This window comes from Ylistrum balloti, unplaced genomic scaffold (assembly GCF_031769215.1).
Source record: "Ylistrum balloti isolate Yb309-2 unplaced genomic scaffold, AGI_CSIRO_Ybal_v1 Utg370200, whole genome shotgun sequence".
Taxonomy (NCBI): domain Eukaryota; kingdom Metazoa; phylum Mollusca; class Bivalvia; order Pectinida; family Pectinidae; genus Ylistrum; species Ylistrum balloti.
Window position 1 is genome coordinate 254,277 of NW_026782175.1, and position 16,696 is coordinate 270,972.

General features: G+C 37.3%; 2 protein-coding genes across 2 annotated transcripts in view; one reads left to right on the forward strand and one right to left on the reverse strand.

Annotated features, from left to right (window-relative positions):
* LOC132551471 (serine/threonine-protein phosphatase 2A 56 kDa regulatory subunit epsilon isoform-like) overlaps positions 1–819 on the reverse strand; it is a 30,829-nt gene extending 30,010 nt beyond the window's left edge. The window contains exon 1 of the mRNA XM_060215616.1: positions 382–819. Coding sequence (XP_060071599.1) covers positions 382–523 — 142 coding nt within the window. The 5' untranslated portion in view covers positions 524–819. The remainder of the gene's footprint in view (positions 1–381) is intronic.
* A 5,979-nt stretch (positions 820–6,798) lies between these two features.
* On the forward strand, positions 6,799–12,864 carry LOC132551474 (mitochondrial import receptor subunit TOM20 homolog). The gene is made up of 5 exons (XM_060215619.1): positions 6,799–6,973; positions 7,903–7,952; positions 8,535–8,616; positions 10,737–10,879; positions 12,091–12,864. Exons 1-5 carry the CDS (start codon positions 6,832–6,834, stop codon positions 12,154–12,156), a joined length of 483 nt encoding a protein of 160 aa, XP_060071602.1. The 5' UTR covers positions 6,799–6,831; the 3' UTR covers positions 12,157–12,864.
* The last annotated feature ends 3,832 nt before the right edge of the window (positions 12,865–16,696 follow it).

Below are 16,696 nucleotides of genomic sequence, written 5' to 3' on the forward strand. Positions count from 1 at the left end.
CCTCATGCAAAGTATTGTTTCTCCATCATTAATCTGCTAGGCAAACTAAGAGAAGAAACTAGGGCATGCTCATGATTGGTTCAGATATGGATTCAAACAAATAATATGTTCATCTATTTCAGCATTCGTTTGTTTTCTTATATCCTCATACAAAATATATTAGCAACATATGGATTAAAGATTATGGACAATGTCCTAGTTCATAGACACAAAACTACAACACTGTAAACAAATACAAACACAACTGCCATTTTGTAAAGCGATTCGAGAGAATGGCGACAATTCATTACAAATGTAACGTAATTTCATAACTATAATAAAATCAAACTGCTTTAAGAAATGAAAAGTAATCGTATCGGTATACTTTTTCGCATAACTTACCTTTTAAGTGGGGCAATGCCTGTAATTCAGGGGTATTTTTGGTCCTGTAATGCGATGACCCCTGAGAACGTCTTTGTTTTTTAGTTTTTATCAACACTTTGCTTGTGAAGGGATCAATCCGATCCGCCGCTTTAGATGCCATTATTGCAGTTTATATAGACAGTAAATAATCCTTTTATAAAATGTCTGAGAGTAGGCAAGCCTACTGTTTATTTCTCCTCAGAGCATCATGGCTCCTCGTGAATCGGATTGTCAAATCCGTGGTAACTGCCGAGGGTATGTTTAACAAAAAATTACACCAATTTTACCATCAAATCCTCCTGAACATTGTAGAAGAAGATCCAAATTAGTGTTTACATTCGTAATAATATCCATAGATCACCATAAATATCCTTAAAACCAATTTACTTCGAAGGTTATGTAGGTTGCTACTTCAGTTGTGCAGGTTTATCTAATTCTCGTCATGTGGTACAACACACGAGAATATACGTGAGTTGACATTATCAAAAAAGGAGGGAAATTCAAAAAATCGAAATAATGACCGTGAAAATCTGAGAAAACTATGGCAAGCCAATATATGACATTTATTCATCGAGCAATGTTGATCCTGTACTGAACCTAATAATATAACATATATAAACGATTAAATTTATCAAATAAGATTTTACTTTATTACAAATTAGAGATTTATTAAATCTAGTAAATTAGATATCGTAATTACTAAATTATATTGTAATATGAAAAAAATCAATATACAGTTTAGTAAATTGAGTCTTAAATATCACATTTGAAAATAAGAGATATATCAAAATACGTGTATATATATATATTATTTGTTTGTTTGTTTTTTTTTTTTTTTTTGCTTTTTTTTTTCTTTCTTTTTTTTTAAAGTACTGGACCAACAGTGATTGCTTCACTTGGCATAAATAAAGACATCTGCCGGACTTGCCAATGAAAATTTACAGTCATATTTGTATCCCCCAAGAACACATTTAGCTTAATTTACTTGAGAGAAAATAACTTGTCTGTATATAATCCTGTTACAATAAACAGTCCCCTAGTTTCAGCGATTGCGGAATTCGTACTATAAATAATGAAGTAGACAAAAGGATAACTCAGTTGATTTACACGTACTAACCGACCAAGGTTTCTGGACGTATATCCACAAATAGATACATTGTCCACAGTTTACATGTCTGTCAGTGACGCAATACCTGAAACTGGGTACGATGTTTACTTCTGTCCAGCAAGAACTTGCATCTAAACTTGTTTTGATGATTTACTAAAAAAAAACATGTTCCTTCTTAAAAACATATTCCATGTAGGCTTAGATTTACTAATATCTACAACAACGAACCTTTTTATGGGGTGTTGTCATCAGAGCCCAAAGTGTGATAGGTCATTAATCTCTGTTAGGTGTCCAGTACTATCGACTGTATAGGACTCCTCATGGATACTCCAGACGTTACGATCACTTTCGCTCTCTGCAAGTGATCGTAACCCCTGTGGTATCCAGGATGAATAGGATTTAGGCCTCTATCTTAGTCTGCGAATTATTTGCTGATATTTTCAGACTGAAAAGCTCATCCTTTTCACAACATGGAAAGTTTTTAAGTTGCACCTGTCATATAGCGAATATTTGAATAGGTAGGAAGATACGTCCGTTTAAAATGATATTATGAAGAGTCTATTTATAGCGTATCTAACAAGCGGGTTGCTAACACCACTGACATCCAATAACATACGAAAGCATTTGTCCAAAATCATATAAAAACATATTCGTCTGAAATCTGATAGACGGCGGAAGACAATTCGTAAAAGATATTCTCAAATAGAAAATACCCTGCACTAAACAGCGTATAATTATGGTTACAATCATCTATCTTTTATGGAGTTCCTGATTCTGTCTGTTTTGTTCTGTAGAAACTCCCCCTATCACCGGCATTAGAACCAGTCAGATCTGGCTGTGAATTGAACACGACTTGTTCGGCTGATTTATATCTCATTTATATAATGTTCCAGGTAATATGTAAACAATTGTTAAGACGTAATTGAACTGATTATCCGGCATGTGCTGAAACATTTTGTTTTTCTAAATAATAATGAATGTGTCTTTTACCCGCGTTACGACCAGTAATGGTTTAAAAAATATGATATACACTCCTTATTATAGATATTGTCTCAGAAATATCCGAGAAACTCGGGGGATCCATGTTGATTAAACGTTTGTCAGTATTACCTTATTATAGATATTGTCCCAGAAATATCCGAGAAACTCGGGGGATCCATGTTGATTAAACGTTTGTCAGTATTACCTTATTATAGATATTGTCCCAGAAATATCCGAGAAACTCGGGGGATCCATGTTGATTAAACGTTTGTCAGTATTACCTTATTATAGATATTGTCCCAGAAATATCCGAGAAACTCGGGGGATCCATGTTGATTAAACGTTTGTCAGTATTACCTTATTATAGATATTGTCTCAGAAATATCCGAGAAACTCGGGGGATCCATGTTGATTAAACGTTTGTCAGTATTACCTTATTATAGATATTGTCCCAGAAATACCCGAGAAACTCGGGGGATCCATGTTGATTAAACGTTTGTCAGTATTACCTTATTATAGATATTGTCCCAGAAATATCCGAGAAACTCGGGGGATCCATGTTGATTAAACGTTAGTCAGTATTACCTTATTATAGATTTGTCATTGATTAAATATAGTGCAAAGCTGAGTACAGGATGTTGTTTTATTCATTCTAGTAACATATCAATACTAGGACAATGAAATATGTGAATATATGTATAAAGTCGATTGATTGATTGATTGATTGATTGATTGATTGATTGATTTTAACTTTGGTTGGTTCATTGATTCTTGCACCGTAAGTTACTCACCGTCATTAAATAACGTCAAAAGGAGATTAAGGAAGATTATGTAGATACGGATTTCAATACATTTTGTGGTTTTGTATACGTCTAGTGAAATTGGTACGCTTAACACGTCCTTAACCAAAAGACCAAAGTTTAATATTTTGTATTTAACAAGAAAACTTAAACGTCAATAAGATTTGTTAAGTTTAATTTGGACAAGACACGTTTCCTGGTTTATATCATGGTTACATTTGTGATTCAGGTATAATGTGATTGCCCTGTTGCACCGAACCCCTGCAGAGATCTCGGTGTATCTTCGCTAGTCAGTGCCCCTAGGCAAACACAAGAGACTGTGGTGAACACCAAGTATCACTTCAGCAAACGATATCAGATCTACTGACGGAATCTGCTTCTGTCCTGTGAGATAACAATTACGTGTAAAGGAATCTGAAATATTTCCCAAAGTTCATGGATTTGAGAAAATGCGAGAAGTTAGTAATAATAATAGATGAGGATGTTTTAGCAAGAAGTGTGAAAAAACAAACAGAGAGAGAGAGAGAGAGAGAGAGAGAGAGAGAGAGAGAGAGAGAGAGAGAGAGAGAGAGAGAGAGAGAGGGGGGGGGGGGGGAGAGAGAGAGAGAGACTTTGGTAACCTACCGTAAACGAAGTCATATTAATAAAATGGAACTATATATCTATATGTATTTGTACTTATATGTAGTGGTAAGGTGTAAGTATCTGTACTTATATGTAGTGGTAAGGTGCAAGTATTTGTTATAACTTATATGTAGTGGTAAGGTGTAAGTATTTGTACTTATATGTAGTGGTAAGGTGCAAGTATTTGTTATAACTTATATGTAGTGGTAAGGTGTAAGTATTTGTACTTATATGTAGTGGTAAGGTGTAAGTATTTGTACTTATATGTAGTGGTAAGGTGTAATTATTTGTACTTATATGTAGTGGTATGGTGTAAGTATTTGTACTAATATGTAGTGGTAAGGTGTATTTGTACTTATATGTAGTGGTAAGGTGTAAGTATTTGTACTTATATGTAGTAGTAAGGTGCAAGTATTTGTACTAATATGTAGTGGTATGGTGTAAGTATTTGTTATAACTGATATCTAGTGGTAAGGTGTAAGTATTTGTTATAACTTATATGTAGTGGTAAGGTGTAAGTATTTGTACTTACATGTAGTGGTAAGGTGGAAGTATTTGTTATAACTTATATGTAGTGGTAAGATGTAAGTATTTGTTATAACTTATATCTAGTGGTAAGGTGTATGTATTTGACTTTTATATTAATGAATTATTTATCCGAATCCTTACGATATCTGTTTAACTTCTTATCAGACTTGAACTTAACATCACTTTTTAACATTTTCTCCGCAAGTATTTATCTTCTACTTATACCAAAGGTTCAATTATCATCTACTTCGTCTAGAAGGTAGATATCGTTATATCCTCAGAGCACACAAGACGACGAGTTCCATTACATTCTAATTTGTCCTCAGTGTGTAAATTTACATAAAATGATACCAAATGATATAAATGAAACAGTGTGACGCTTACTCTTTTGGAACACCTGGTCTAATTCTCCTGGTACCTTTCAGAAGTCTTCACGTAAATATATCTTTTATTCATGATTTGCCCTAGTTTCGTTGCATTTGAGTTTGGATTATGATTATGTCGACATGTGGGTATTTTCTTGTATTACCTAGGAAATTGCATACAATCAAGTTCATATCGTGTTCAAAACTTTAAACCTACTAGGTATTGTTACACACATCTATCGACCGCCAGTTACCTCTTGTAAAATGACATTGTCCGGCACAACTCTTACTTGAATACGTGTTACTAATTACCTCAAATAATCACCAGAATCTTCCTTTATGTATTCAATTGTCCTCCAAACTATCGTTTTTGTCTTCCATAATATTGGTTAAATTTTCATGTATTAATTTCATATTTCTGTATGTTGTGAAGGCCGTATGTTGTGCATGTCTATATATTCCACGACTGACAAAATTTTCTCAATTACGGGAGTAAAAATCTTATAATTTTGATGTAAGTATTTAAAAAAAACTTCAGTTAAATGATAGCTTTAAGATAAATTTGAAAATAATAATGAAAATTTGTTGTGCATGGTTTTCTGAATAACAAACAATTATCTAGACTTATATTTGATGATGCATGGCGAGCGGAGCTGTGATTGACTGGAGGTTCCCATTGTTTCCATTTTGACGTCATAGCTTCATATATGACGTCTAAAAAATCGATAATTAAGATGCATTATTTTCGAATGTTGTAAAAGTGTGCGGTGAACAGAATCCTACATTCGTCTTCACTTCATGTGGGGATATGTGAAATCACAATCGTAACAACAGTGTTAAAGTTTATTTTATCTTGCAAGGGGCTTGTTTGTTAAGACTATTTCTCATACTTGATGAATGAAAATTTGTGCGAGAGGCCTGTATTTCGAGGGGGCTGGTATCAGGGATCGTCTTATTCTGCCCTGTCGGTTTCATCGGGCAAGACACTCAGCTTTTCATAGCATGAGGCGGGCGTTCCACGTTTTGTTAACCGAAGAAGCCATCTGTTAAGTGCTTTAGAGAATACACAAACTAAAATGAATAAATATGCATCTATCGATGGATTCTACGACATAAAGGTGATACGTCACAACAGTGTTAATAGAATAAGATGGAATTTTATTTTCTGTTACATTAAAAAACAGAATTATGAAATGCAGAGACCATGGGGGTGAGACAGGAAAATATTTTTAGGGGTATAAAATATACATATACTAATAGACGTACACACACTAGAAGGATACATGCATATATTTAGTTCATTAGTTTATCAGCGTTTTAGTACAATGTGCATGGCGAGGGATTCCAGAGTTAATTCCCTTTATAGCATGAAAACTTGTACATCGAGCCCATCTTGATGAGGTACGCGAACATATAACACATTGAACCTTTATATCTGTTTCCGTGATTCTACAAATTTACAGTGATAGCGTTAGATTTAGCGCTAGTTTGCACTTGTTTTTGTGTGAACATCCATGCGTTATAGTTCAATTTTATTAATATGACTTTGTTTACGGTAGGTTACCAAACTCTCTCTCTCTCTCTCTCTCTCTCTCTCTCTCTCTCTCTCGCCAATAACTGTTTGAAATTGACAAATATCCTATAGACGAAATGAATATATATATATATCGTTATATGACTCTGTTTTCATCTTTCGAAAAATATTAGATAAAAATATGAAATCTCCCGTGAATCAGAGTTGTGGTGATGTTATACACACATGAACGCAAATGAGAATGTATATGTGTATATTTACTTGAAGATGTTCAATAAAATTCAAAAATAGTAATGAGATGCCTTTAGTGTTAAATGTATGGTATGTTATACTACTCAAAGGGGGGGGGGGGGGGGGGGGGTGGTAAAACAGCGATCTCCTATCGCAGTCACGAGCTCTGGCGAGAATTACTTGCTGGTCTACCACAAGCAAGCGTGTGAACGACCAAGACAAGCTGGAAACGCATGAGGACATAACTTTGGTGGAAACATGTCTGCAGTGTCCTCTTTAATACCGAGGTCGGCTTTCGGTTACGCCGCTGCAGGAGCTGGACTATGTTTCCTTGGTTACTGCGCATATTTTGACTATAAAAGAAGGAGTGACCCTGATTTTAAAGAAAAATTACGAGAAAGTAGGTATACCTTACTGTAGGTACACTCGACTTAGTACATTGCACTAACGTAAGCTACAGTATATTCACCAAGTTCAGTTTCAAAGTGTTGATCTTGTAAGATAGTATTGTTATGATTTCTGTAAAGATGAGGGCGGTTTTCTTTTCCCTTCTGTTTCTTATTGAACCTTTTACAGAAGAACAACGTAATTCACAGATATGATCCCACCATTTTGGTTACTGAGTTTGAAACAACACAATATACCTGTGTCACCCGAATAGGCCCATTCGATTTGTTCTTGACGAATCCCAGACCAAGTGCCCGAAACCCAACGTCTTGTCAGACACAATCTTCAGTTGGATGGAATAGAAGGTGGCAACAAATACCAGATCGTACATTTTAGCATACCTTAACGATCCTTAAAGGTTAATTTTCAAGTAACTATTAAAGTCACGATTCTAATTGAAAACTACTAATAAGGATTTCCCAACCAACTAACCATTTCATCTATTTAAGGGAAAATGTGTATTATGGCATAAGGTTTTGCTTTTCTGATTGGCATTAGGATTTGACAAACTTTTAGAGAGTTATTGTTCTTTGTTTTGTAAATAAAACGAATTCTTTTGTCTGCACCTTAAATTCTGTCTATTAGCTACTTTTTTCACCTGAAAGATATTTTTCATATAGAATAAAATTGCACTTCACACACAAAGAGCAGATTTTCTATCTTTCCTTTAGTACAAAATGAAAAACATTTCTGTTATCGACTTTAAGACAAAATACCAACTGTTAGCTAACCCCAACCCCACCCCCGACAAAAAAAAAGAAAAAAAAAACACATCTTACAAACATACATGTATGAAATTAGTTATAATACCTTCTGATTGATACCAAAACGTGACACAAAGAACCGTGGAGGGCTGTAAAATTTGAATTTATTTTGTTTCAGGGCGAAGAAAGGCTAGACTGTCAAACAGTAAAAAGGCAACACAGGTCCCAGTATGTATTACATATATATATATGTGTGTGTTTCATTTCGTCTGTGGTCTGTCCACCATAAACATTCTTTGGTATCATTATCTCTTGTGAAGTACTTGATGAATCTTCCTTAAATTTGGTATGAAGGTTACCCTTTATATTTGTGCAACATTGGATTTTGGGACTGATTTGATTAATAAAACAAGATGGCCGACAAGAGACCTTTTGCGGATTTGACAATTAAATACTGTTGTTACTATTTCTTAAGAGGAATTCTCAACTTTCATATAATCAAGAGCAAGAACAGTGAAAAGAAAAGAAAAGGAAGGAAAAGATAAAAATTTAAAGATTTAATACCAAACAATGATGGGCACCAAGATGCCTCTAGGATCTCTTGTTTGGTATCTAGATGGTAATGTCTAGTGACCCAGCAGGGGTTTGTAAATCTATTTTTGGAAACACTCTTAGACCAAGGGTTTTTGAAACTGATGATATCATTAGCAGAAGCATGAAAGTTGAGAATTTTCCAATACAAAAACTGAGAAATGAAAAGCATTGATGATTTATTGTAGGAATGCTATCATTCTCCCTCTATCCTTTCAGTCGATCAACAGTGGTAGCTATGAAGACCTTCAGAAATTTTTCCTTCAGGAAGTCCAGTTGGGTGAAGAGCTTTTGGCATCAGGTAAGTGTCATGTCATTGCAGTTCTTGCATCCATTTTTGTATACACATTCTGAAAGGTTTTATTTGGGTGTTTTATCTTTAGGTTGGACTAAGATATTTCAGAGTGTCTTATGAGGTTTCATTGCTGCTGCAATACCATGACCACTGTAAATCCTCTGAATAGTCTCTGACAGGCCTTTGATGTAAGGGATGACCACTTAGCTTTTCATTTTGTTCCTTTCCTTGATGTTTCATCTCTTAATCTTTTTGCTTACATCAAATTCCTTGTTAACTTTCTGGATTGCCCAACCAGGGTATCTACAAGTTTTCACAGGGTTACGGATGTGAGGGGGGAAAGGGGGAGGGAGGATGTTGGCAGTAAACAAAAAGTGATGTATTTAACAACGACTATTCAGAAGAAGAGCCATGGAAAAGAAAGGCATATAACTCTATCATCTGGTTCTAAATCTATATTGATTGGTGAAAATATGTACACGGTTGACAAGGCATTCTAGAGATAACAAATGGCAATCTGATGTGTGATAAGGAATGTTTGTGTTTCTGTGGTATATGGTTCAATTTGTGCCAAGGAATGTTTGTGTTTCTGTGGTATATTGTTCAATCTGTGCATAGGAATGTTTGTGTTTCTGTGGTGTGTGGTTCAATCTGTGCCTAGGAATGTTTGTTTCTGTGGTGTGGTTCAATCCGTGCTTAGGAATGTTTGTGTTTCTGTGGTGTATGGTTCAATCCGTGCTGAGGAATGTTTGTGTTTCTGTGGTGTATGGTTCAATCTGTGCCTAGGAATGTTTGTGTTTCTGTGGTGTGTGGTTCAATCTGTGCCTAGGAATGTTTGTTTCTGTGGTGTGGTTCAATCCGTGTTTAGGAATGTTTGTGTTTCTGTGGTATATTGTTCAATCTGTGCATAGGAATGTTTGTGTTTCTGTGGTGTGTGGTTCAATCTGTGCCTAGGAATGTTTGTTTCTGTGGTGTATGGTTCAATCCGTGTTTAGGAATGTTTGTGTTTCTGTGGTATATTGTTCAATCTGTGCATAGGAATGTTTGTGTTTCTGTGGTGTGTGGTTCAATCTGTGCCTAGGAATGTTTGTTTCTGTGGTGTGGTTCAATCTGTGCCTAGGAATGTTTGTTTCTGTGGTGTGGTTCAATCCGTGCTTAGGAATGTTTGTGTTTCTGTGGTGTGTGGTTCAATCCGTGCTTAGGAATGTTTGTGTTTCTGTGGTGTGTGGTTCAATCTGTGCCTAGGAATGTTTGTTTCTGTGGTGTATGGTTCAATCTGTGCCTAGGAATGTTTGTTTCTGTGGTGTGTGGTTCAATCTGTGCCTAGGAATGTTTGTTTCTGTGGTGTATGGTTCAATCCGTGCTTAGGAATGTTTGTGTTTCTGTGGTGTATGGTTCAATCTGTGCCTAGAAATGTTTGTGTTTCTGTGGTGTGTGGTTCAATCTGTGCCTAGGAATGTTTGTTTCTGTGGTGTGGTTCAATCCGTGTTTAGGAATGTTTGTGTTTCTGTGGTATATTGTTCAATCTGTGCATAGGAATGTTTGTGTTTCTGTGGTGTGTGGTTCAATCTGTGCCTAGGAATGTTTGTTTCTGTGGTGTGGTTCAATCCGTGCTTAGGAATGTTTGTGTTTCTGTGGTGTGGTTCAATCCGTGCTTAGGAATGTTTGTGTTTCTGTGGTGTGGTTCAATCCGTGCTTAGGAATGTTTGTGTTTCTGTGGTGTGTGGTTCAATCTGTGCCTAGGAATGTTTGTTTCTGTGGTGTATGGTTCAATCCGTGCTTAGGAATGTTTGTGTTTCTGTGGTGTATGGTTCAATCTGTGCCTAGAAATGTTTGTGTTTCTGTAAAATTGAAATCACAGATTGTGCCATGCTGTCACATTTGTGTCCTAAGCCATGGCTCTGCATAGTGTTTAACAGGTCACCAGAAATGTAAGGTAGTCACTAGGTACTGCATGGAGATTTTGCCTCAAAATGACCGTGGCTGTTCATTAAATCAGAACTAGGAAACAAGTATCTTGGATGCTTTTATCAAAGGTAATCAGATAATTGATATAAAATCATTAATATTGGAGACTTTGAATGAAGAAATACATATAATCTATGTATGGATATGTTCTGTTATAGGTGATATTGAGGGAGGAGTTGACCATTTGAGTAGTGCTGTAGCCGTGTGTGGACAGCCACAACAGCTTTTACAGGTGTTACAATCCACACTGCCTCCTCAGGTCTTCCAGCTGCTTGTACAGAAACTTCCTGTAGCAGGCCAGGTAAATATAGTATCAGATGTTACATAAGTTCTGGTAAATATAGTATCAGATGTTACGTATGTTCTGGCAAATATAGTATCAGATGTTACGTATGTTCTGGCAAATATAGTATCAGATGTTACGTAAGTTCTGGTAAATATAGTATCAGATGTTACGTATGTTCTGGTAAATATAGTATCAGATGTTACGTAAGTTCTGGTAAATATAGTATCAGATGTTACGTAAGTTCTGGTAAATATAGTATCAGATGTTACGTAAGTTCTGGTAAATATAGTATCAGATGTTACGTAAGTTCTGGTAAATATAGTATTAGATGTTATGTAAGTTCTGGTAAATATAGTATCAGATGTTACGTAAGTTCTGGTAAATATAGTATCAGATGTTATGTAAGTTCTGGTAAATATAGTATCAGATGTTACGTAAGTTCTGGTAAATATAGTATCAGATGTTACGTAAGTTCTGGTAAATATAGTATCAGATGTTACGTAAGTTCTGGTAAATATAGTATCAGATGTTACGTAAGTTCTGGTAAATATAGTATCAGATGTTATGTATGTTCTGGTAAATATAGTATCAGATGTTACGTAAGTTCTGGTAAATATAGTATCAGATGTTACGTAAGTTCTGGTAAATATAGTATCAGATGTTACGTAAGTTCTGGTAAATATAGTATCAGATGTTACGTATGTTCTGGTAAATATAGTATCAGATGTTACGTAAGTTCTGGTAAATATAGTATCAGATGTTACGTAAGTTCTGGTAAATATAGTATCAGATGTTACGTAAGTTCTGGTAAATATAGTATCAGATGTTACGTAAGTTCTGGTAAATATAGTATCAGATGTTACGTAAGTTCTGGTAAATATAGTATCAGATGTTACGTAAGTTCTGGTAAATATAGTATCAGATGTTACGTAAGTTCTGGTAAACATAGCGTCGTATGCCAACAAACATCAGAGGATCTTGTTAGGGTTAAAATAAGTTAAACTGTACTATAAGTTTGGTATATAAATTCTGGTGAAATTTCATGTAATTAAATTGCCAATAGGGTATCCAAACCCTATAGCTTTATGAATAAATAAAATCAGTTGTGAATGCAGAATATTTATTATCAATAGAAGTTACATATATAACAGTTTTCTGTTAAACCACACTGGTATTAGAGTACAAGCGTATCAAATGTATCCAGTAATTGTAAATTTCTTTTTCAGCGAGTGACCATGTCGTCAGCTCCAATGGGAATGCCTGACATGACCATTGCTGAGGACGTTGAGTGAATCTGATGTAGTCATGGGGCGGGAGGTTCATCATCTGTTGCCACGGGATACTGGGACTTATTTACATCTACTGTTTACTCATTAGCAGACAATTAGTGTTAAAAACACTATATTCATGGACACCATTCCTCACAAGATGTTGGACAATGTCATGCTGAAAATTAAAAGACTTCTATACAGTGTAGTTGGACTTGTGCTGAAATAACACCAGTGGTGATTTCAAGTGCTAGGTACAGACTCCGCTGAAACACTTTTATCAGTAAATCCTATTAATAAATAGATAAGTAACATGTATAGGTAAATATATAAGTAGATAATATCTGGAGCTTCTGGTCAGGGAAGCTACAAATTAGGGCTTGTACCTTTGTGATATTTAAACCCAGTGTATTCTGTCAAGCACAGAAATATGATACCTTTGGCATTTCTTTTTTCCACTTTTGCTGAAAAATCCAGAATTCAACATTTGATAGATTTGACAACATTTTTGAACTTAATTTCTACTTTTGTTGCAAAACAATTTTTGACTTTGGATATTCTTTATCCAGATTTTACAAGTATGACTATAAAACATTTTCACATGTTTGTGAGAAATAGGATAGTGTTCTTACGAGAATCACACAGCACATAAATTCATAAATACATTCAATAGTGAAGGAAAGGTGGTATTTTATGTTTGAATAAAAATGTGATATTTTTGAAAAATTGAAATCCTTGTCTACTGTAATTTTGTTCTGTGACCAGGTGGGTGTCCTGCTGGAGGTCTTCAGTAATATACTTCTATGTGGTAGTGTAATGACACCTATTTTCAGTATAATGTGACCAGGTGGGGTGTCCTGCTGGAGGCCTTCTGTAATATACTTCTATGTGGTAGTGTAATGACACCTATTTTCAGTATAATGTGACCAGGTGGGGTGTCCTGCTGGAGGCCTTCAGTAATATACCTCTGTGTGGTAGTGTAATGACACCTATTTTCAGTATAATGTGACCAGGTGGGGTGTCCTGCTGGAGGCCTTCAGTAATATACTGTGTGGTAGTGTAATGACACCTGTTTTCAGTATAATGTGACCAGGTAGGGTGTCCTGCTGGAGGCCTTCAGTAATATACTTTTGTGTGGTCGTACTATAAACTCTGTAACGATTCTGAAATATCACAAGGAGGCTAACACAAAAATATTTTAGCATCCCGAAAAACAAAAACATTCAACAAATGCACACACCTTGCATATATTTAGATTCCGTCCTTGACCCATACTGTGGATAAATCCTGAAGTAATATACAAGAGGGGGATGGACAAATGACAGAATTGCAGATGATGGTCCGACAAATGTGATGAATTCCCAGGATGAGATTTCTGATCACATTTTATATAAATACATTCAAGCATTAAGGAAGAAAAGGGTTTTGAAGTAAAATCCTTGACTAAGCATGAGTAGGAAAAGTTTACTGATGCGGACGGCTCACGACAACGAATGATGCATGATAGCAAAAGGTCATCTTGATCCTTCCAGTCTGATGCTGACGGCTCACGACAACGAATGATACATGATAGCAAAAGGTCATCTTGATCCTTCCAGTCTGATGCTGACGGCTCACGACAACGAATGATGCATGATAGCAAAAGGTCATCTTGATCCTTCCAGTCTGATGCGGACGGCTCACGACAACGAATGATGCATGATAGCAAAAGGCCTTGATCCTTCCAGTCTGATGCGGACGGCTCACGACAACGAATGATACATGATAGCAAAAGGTCATCTTGATCCTTCCAGTCTGATGCAGACGGCTCACGACAACGAATGATGCATGATAGCAAAAGGCCTTGATCCTTCCAGTCTGATGCGGACGGCTCACGACAACGAATGATACATGATAGCAAAAGGCCTTGATCCTTCCAGTCTGATGCGGACGGCTCACGACAATGAATGATGCATGATAGCAAAAGGCCTTGATCCTTCCAGTCTGATGCGGACGGCCCACGACAACGAATGATACATGATAGCAAAAGGTCATCTTGATCCTTCCAGTCTGATGCGGACGGCTCACGACAACGAATGATACATGATAGCAAAAGGTCATCTTGATCCTTCCAGTCAGATGCGGACGGCTCACGACAACGAATGATGCATGATAGCAAAAGGTCATCTTGATCCTTCCAGTCTGATGCTGACGGCTCACGACAACGAATGATGCATGATAGCAAAAGGCCTTGATCCTTCCAGTCTGATGCGGACGGCTCACGACAACGAATGATACATGATAGCAAAAGGTCATCTTGATCCTTCCAGTCAGATGCGGACGGCTCACGACAACGAATGATGCATAATAGCAAAAGGTCATCTTGATCCTTCCAGTCAGATGCAGACTGCTCACGACAACGAATGATGCATGATAGCAAAAGGCCTTGATCCTTCCAGTCTGATGCGGACGGCTCACGACAACGAATGATGCATGATAGCAAAAGGTCATCTTGATCCTTCCAGTCAGATGCAGACTGCTCACGACAACGAATGATGCATGATAGCAAAAGGCCTTGATCCTTCCAGTCTGATGCGGACGGCTCACGACAACGAATGATGCATGATAGCAAAAGGTCATCTTGATCCTTGCAGTCAGATGCGGACGGCTCAGGACAACGAATGATGCATGATAGCAAAAGGTCATCTTGATCCTTCCAGTCAGATGCGGACGGCTCACGACAACGAATGATGCATGATAGCAAAAGGTCATCTTGATCCTTCCAGTCTGATGCGGACGGCTCACGACAACGAATGATACATGATAGCAAAAGGTCATCTTGATCCTTCCTGTCTGATGCTGACGGCTCACGACAACGAATGATGCATGATAGCAAAAGGTCATCTTGATCCTTCCAGTCAGATGCGGACGGCTCACGACAACGAATGATGCATAATAGCAAAAGGTCATCTTGATCCTTCCAGTCAGATGCAGACTGCTCACGACAACGAATGATGCATGATAGCAAAAGGCCTTGATCCTTCCAGTCTGATGCGGACGGCTCACGACAACGAATGATGCATGATAGCAAAAGGTCATCTTGATCCTTCCAGTCAGATGCAGACTGCTCACGACAACGAATGATGCATGATAGCAAAAGGCCTTGATCCTTCCAGTCTGATGCGGACGGCTCACGACAACGAATGATGCATGATAGCAAAAGGTCATCTTGATCCTTCCAGTCAGATGCTGACGGCTCACGACAACGAATGATGCATGATAGCAAAAGGTCATCTTGATCCTTCCAGTCTGATGCGGACGGCTCACAACAACGAATGATGCATGATAGCAAAAGGTCATCTTGATCCTTCCAGTCTGATGCTGATGGCTCACGACAACGAATGATACATGATAGCAAAAGGTCATCTTGATCCTTCCAGTCTGATGCGGACGGCTCACGACAACGAATGATACATGATAGCAAAAGGTCATCTTGATCCTTCCAGTCAGATGCGGACGGCTCACGACAACGAATGATGCATGATAGCAAAAGGTCATCTTGATCCTTCCAGTCTGATGCTGACGGCTCACGACAACGAATGATGCATGATAGCAAAAGGTCATCTTGATCCTTCCAGTCTGATGCTGACGGCTCACGACAACGAATGATACATGATAGCAAAAGGTCATCTTGATCCTTCCAGTCTGATGCGGACGGCTCAGGACAACGAATGATACATGATAGCAAAAGGTCATCTTGATCCTTCCAGTCTGATGCGGACGGCTCATGACAACCAATGATGCATGATAGCAAAAGGTCATCTTGATCCTTCCAGTCAGATGCGGACGGCTCACGACAACAAATGATGCATGATAGCAATAGGTCATCTTGATCCTTCCAGTCAGATGACCTAGAAACAAGTCTAACTTACCCAGCACACACCAGGAGGCCATCCCAAAATGTCTCATGATGTAAAAACAAAAATGTTTTACACTTCATAATACCCGCAACATGTAGTTATTTGATCAAATATTCCTTCTGCCAGGGAATCCCTTCAAGGCTTCAGACTTTACTTGTGAAATTGTCTGTGGACAAACATTTCAATTCGACTGATCTATCACAACACAAATTTACAAAGGCACTTAGCTTCAGCAAGATGGACTAGAATCTGAGCATGAAGACAAAGTGATCAGGTAGTTTTAGGACAAACTAACATGTCTCAGGATATTTGTTAATGTTGGTTAGAGTGACTCTCTAGATTTCAGAGGTTCAAGATTTAAATATCACTCTAGCCCTATCATTGTTTTAGCTCACCTGACCCAAAATCAGCTTATGCTTGGTCGTCATCCGTCTGTCCGTCCATCAACTTTTCCATTTAAAGGACTTCTCAATAACCATCTAGTCAAATGTCGTGGAATTTGGCAGGTGAGTTTCTGGGATAAGCTTGACAAAGAAAAGACCCTGGCTCTTACTCAAGGTCACAAGTCAAATTTTAAAAACCTTTAAATAATTTCTTCTAACACCAAACAGTGCAGAAGCATGATACATGTATTTGGCTGGTAAGTCTTTGTGATGAATCTCAAC

What these genes read in the sequence shown, in the direction of transcription:
- LOC132551474 (XM_060215619.1), top strand. Translation starts at nt 6,832, where the DNA reads ATGTCTGCAGTGTCCTCTTTAATACCGAGGTCGGCTTTCGGTTACGCC. An exon ending in TAAAGAAAAATTACGAGAAA is followed by an intron (nt 6,974 to 7,902) that starts GTAGGTATACCT and finishes ATTTTGTTTCAG; the next exon opens with GGCGAAGAAAGGCTAGACTG. An exon ending in TGAAGAGCTTTTGGCATCAG is followed by an intron (nt 8,617 to 10,736) that starts GTAAGTGTCATG and finishes GTTCTGTTATAG; the next exon opens with GTGATATTGAGGGAGGAGTT.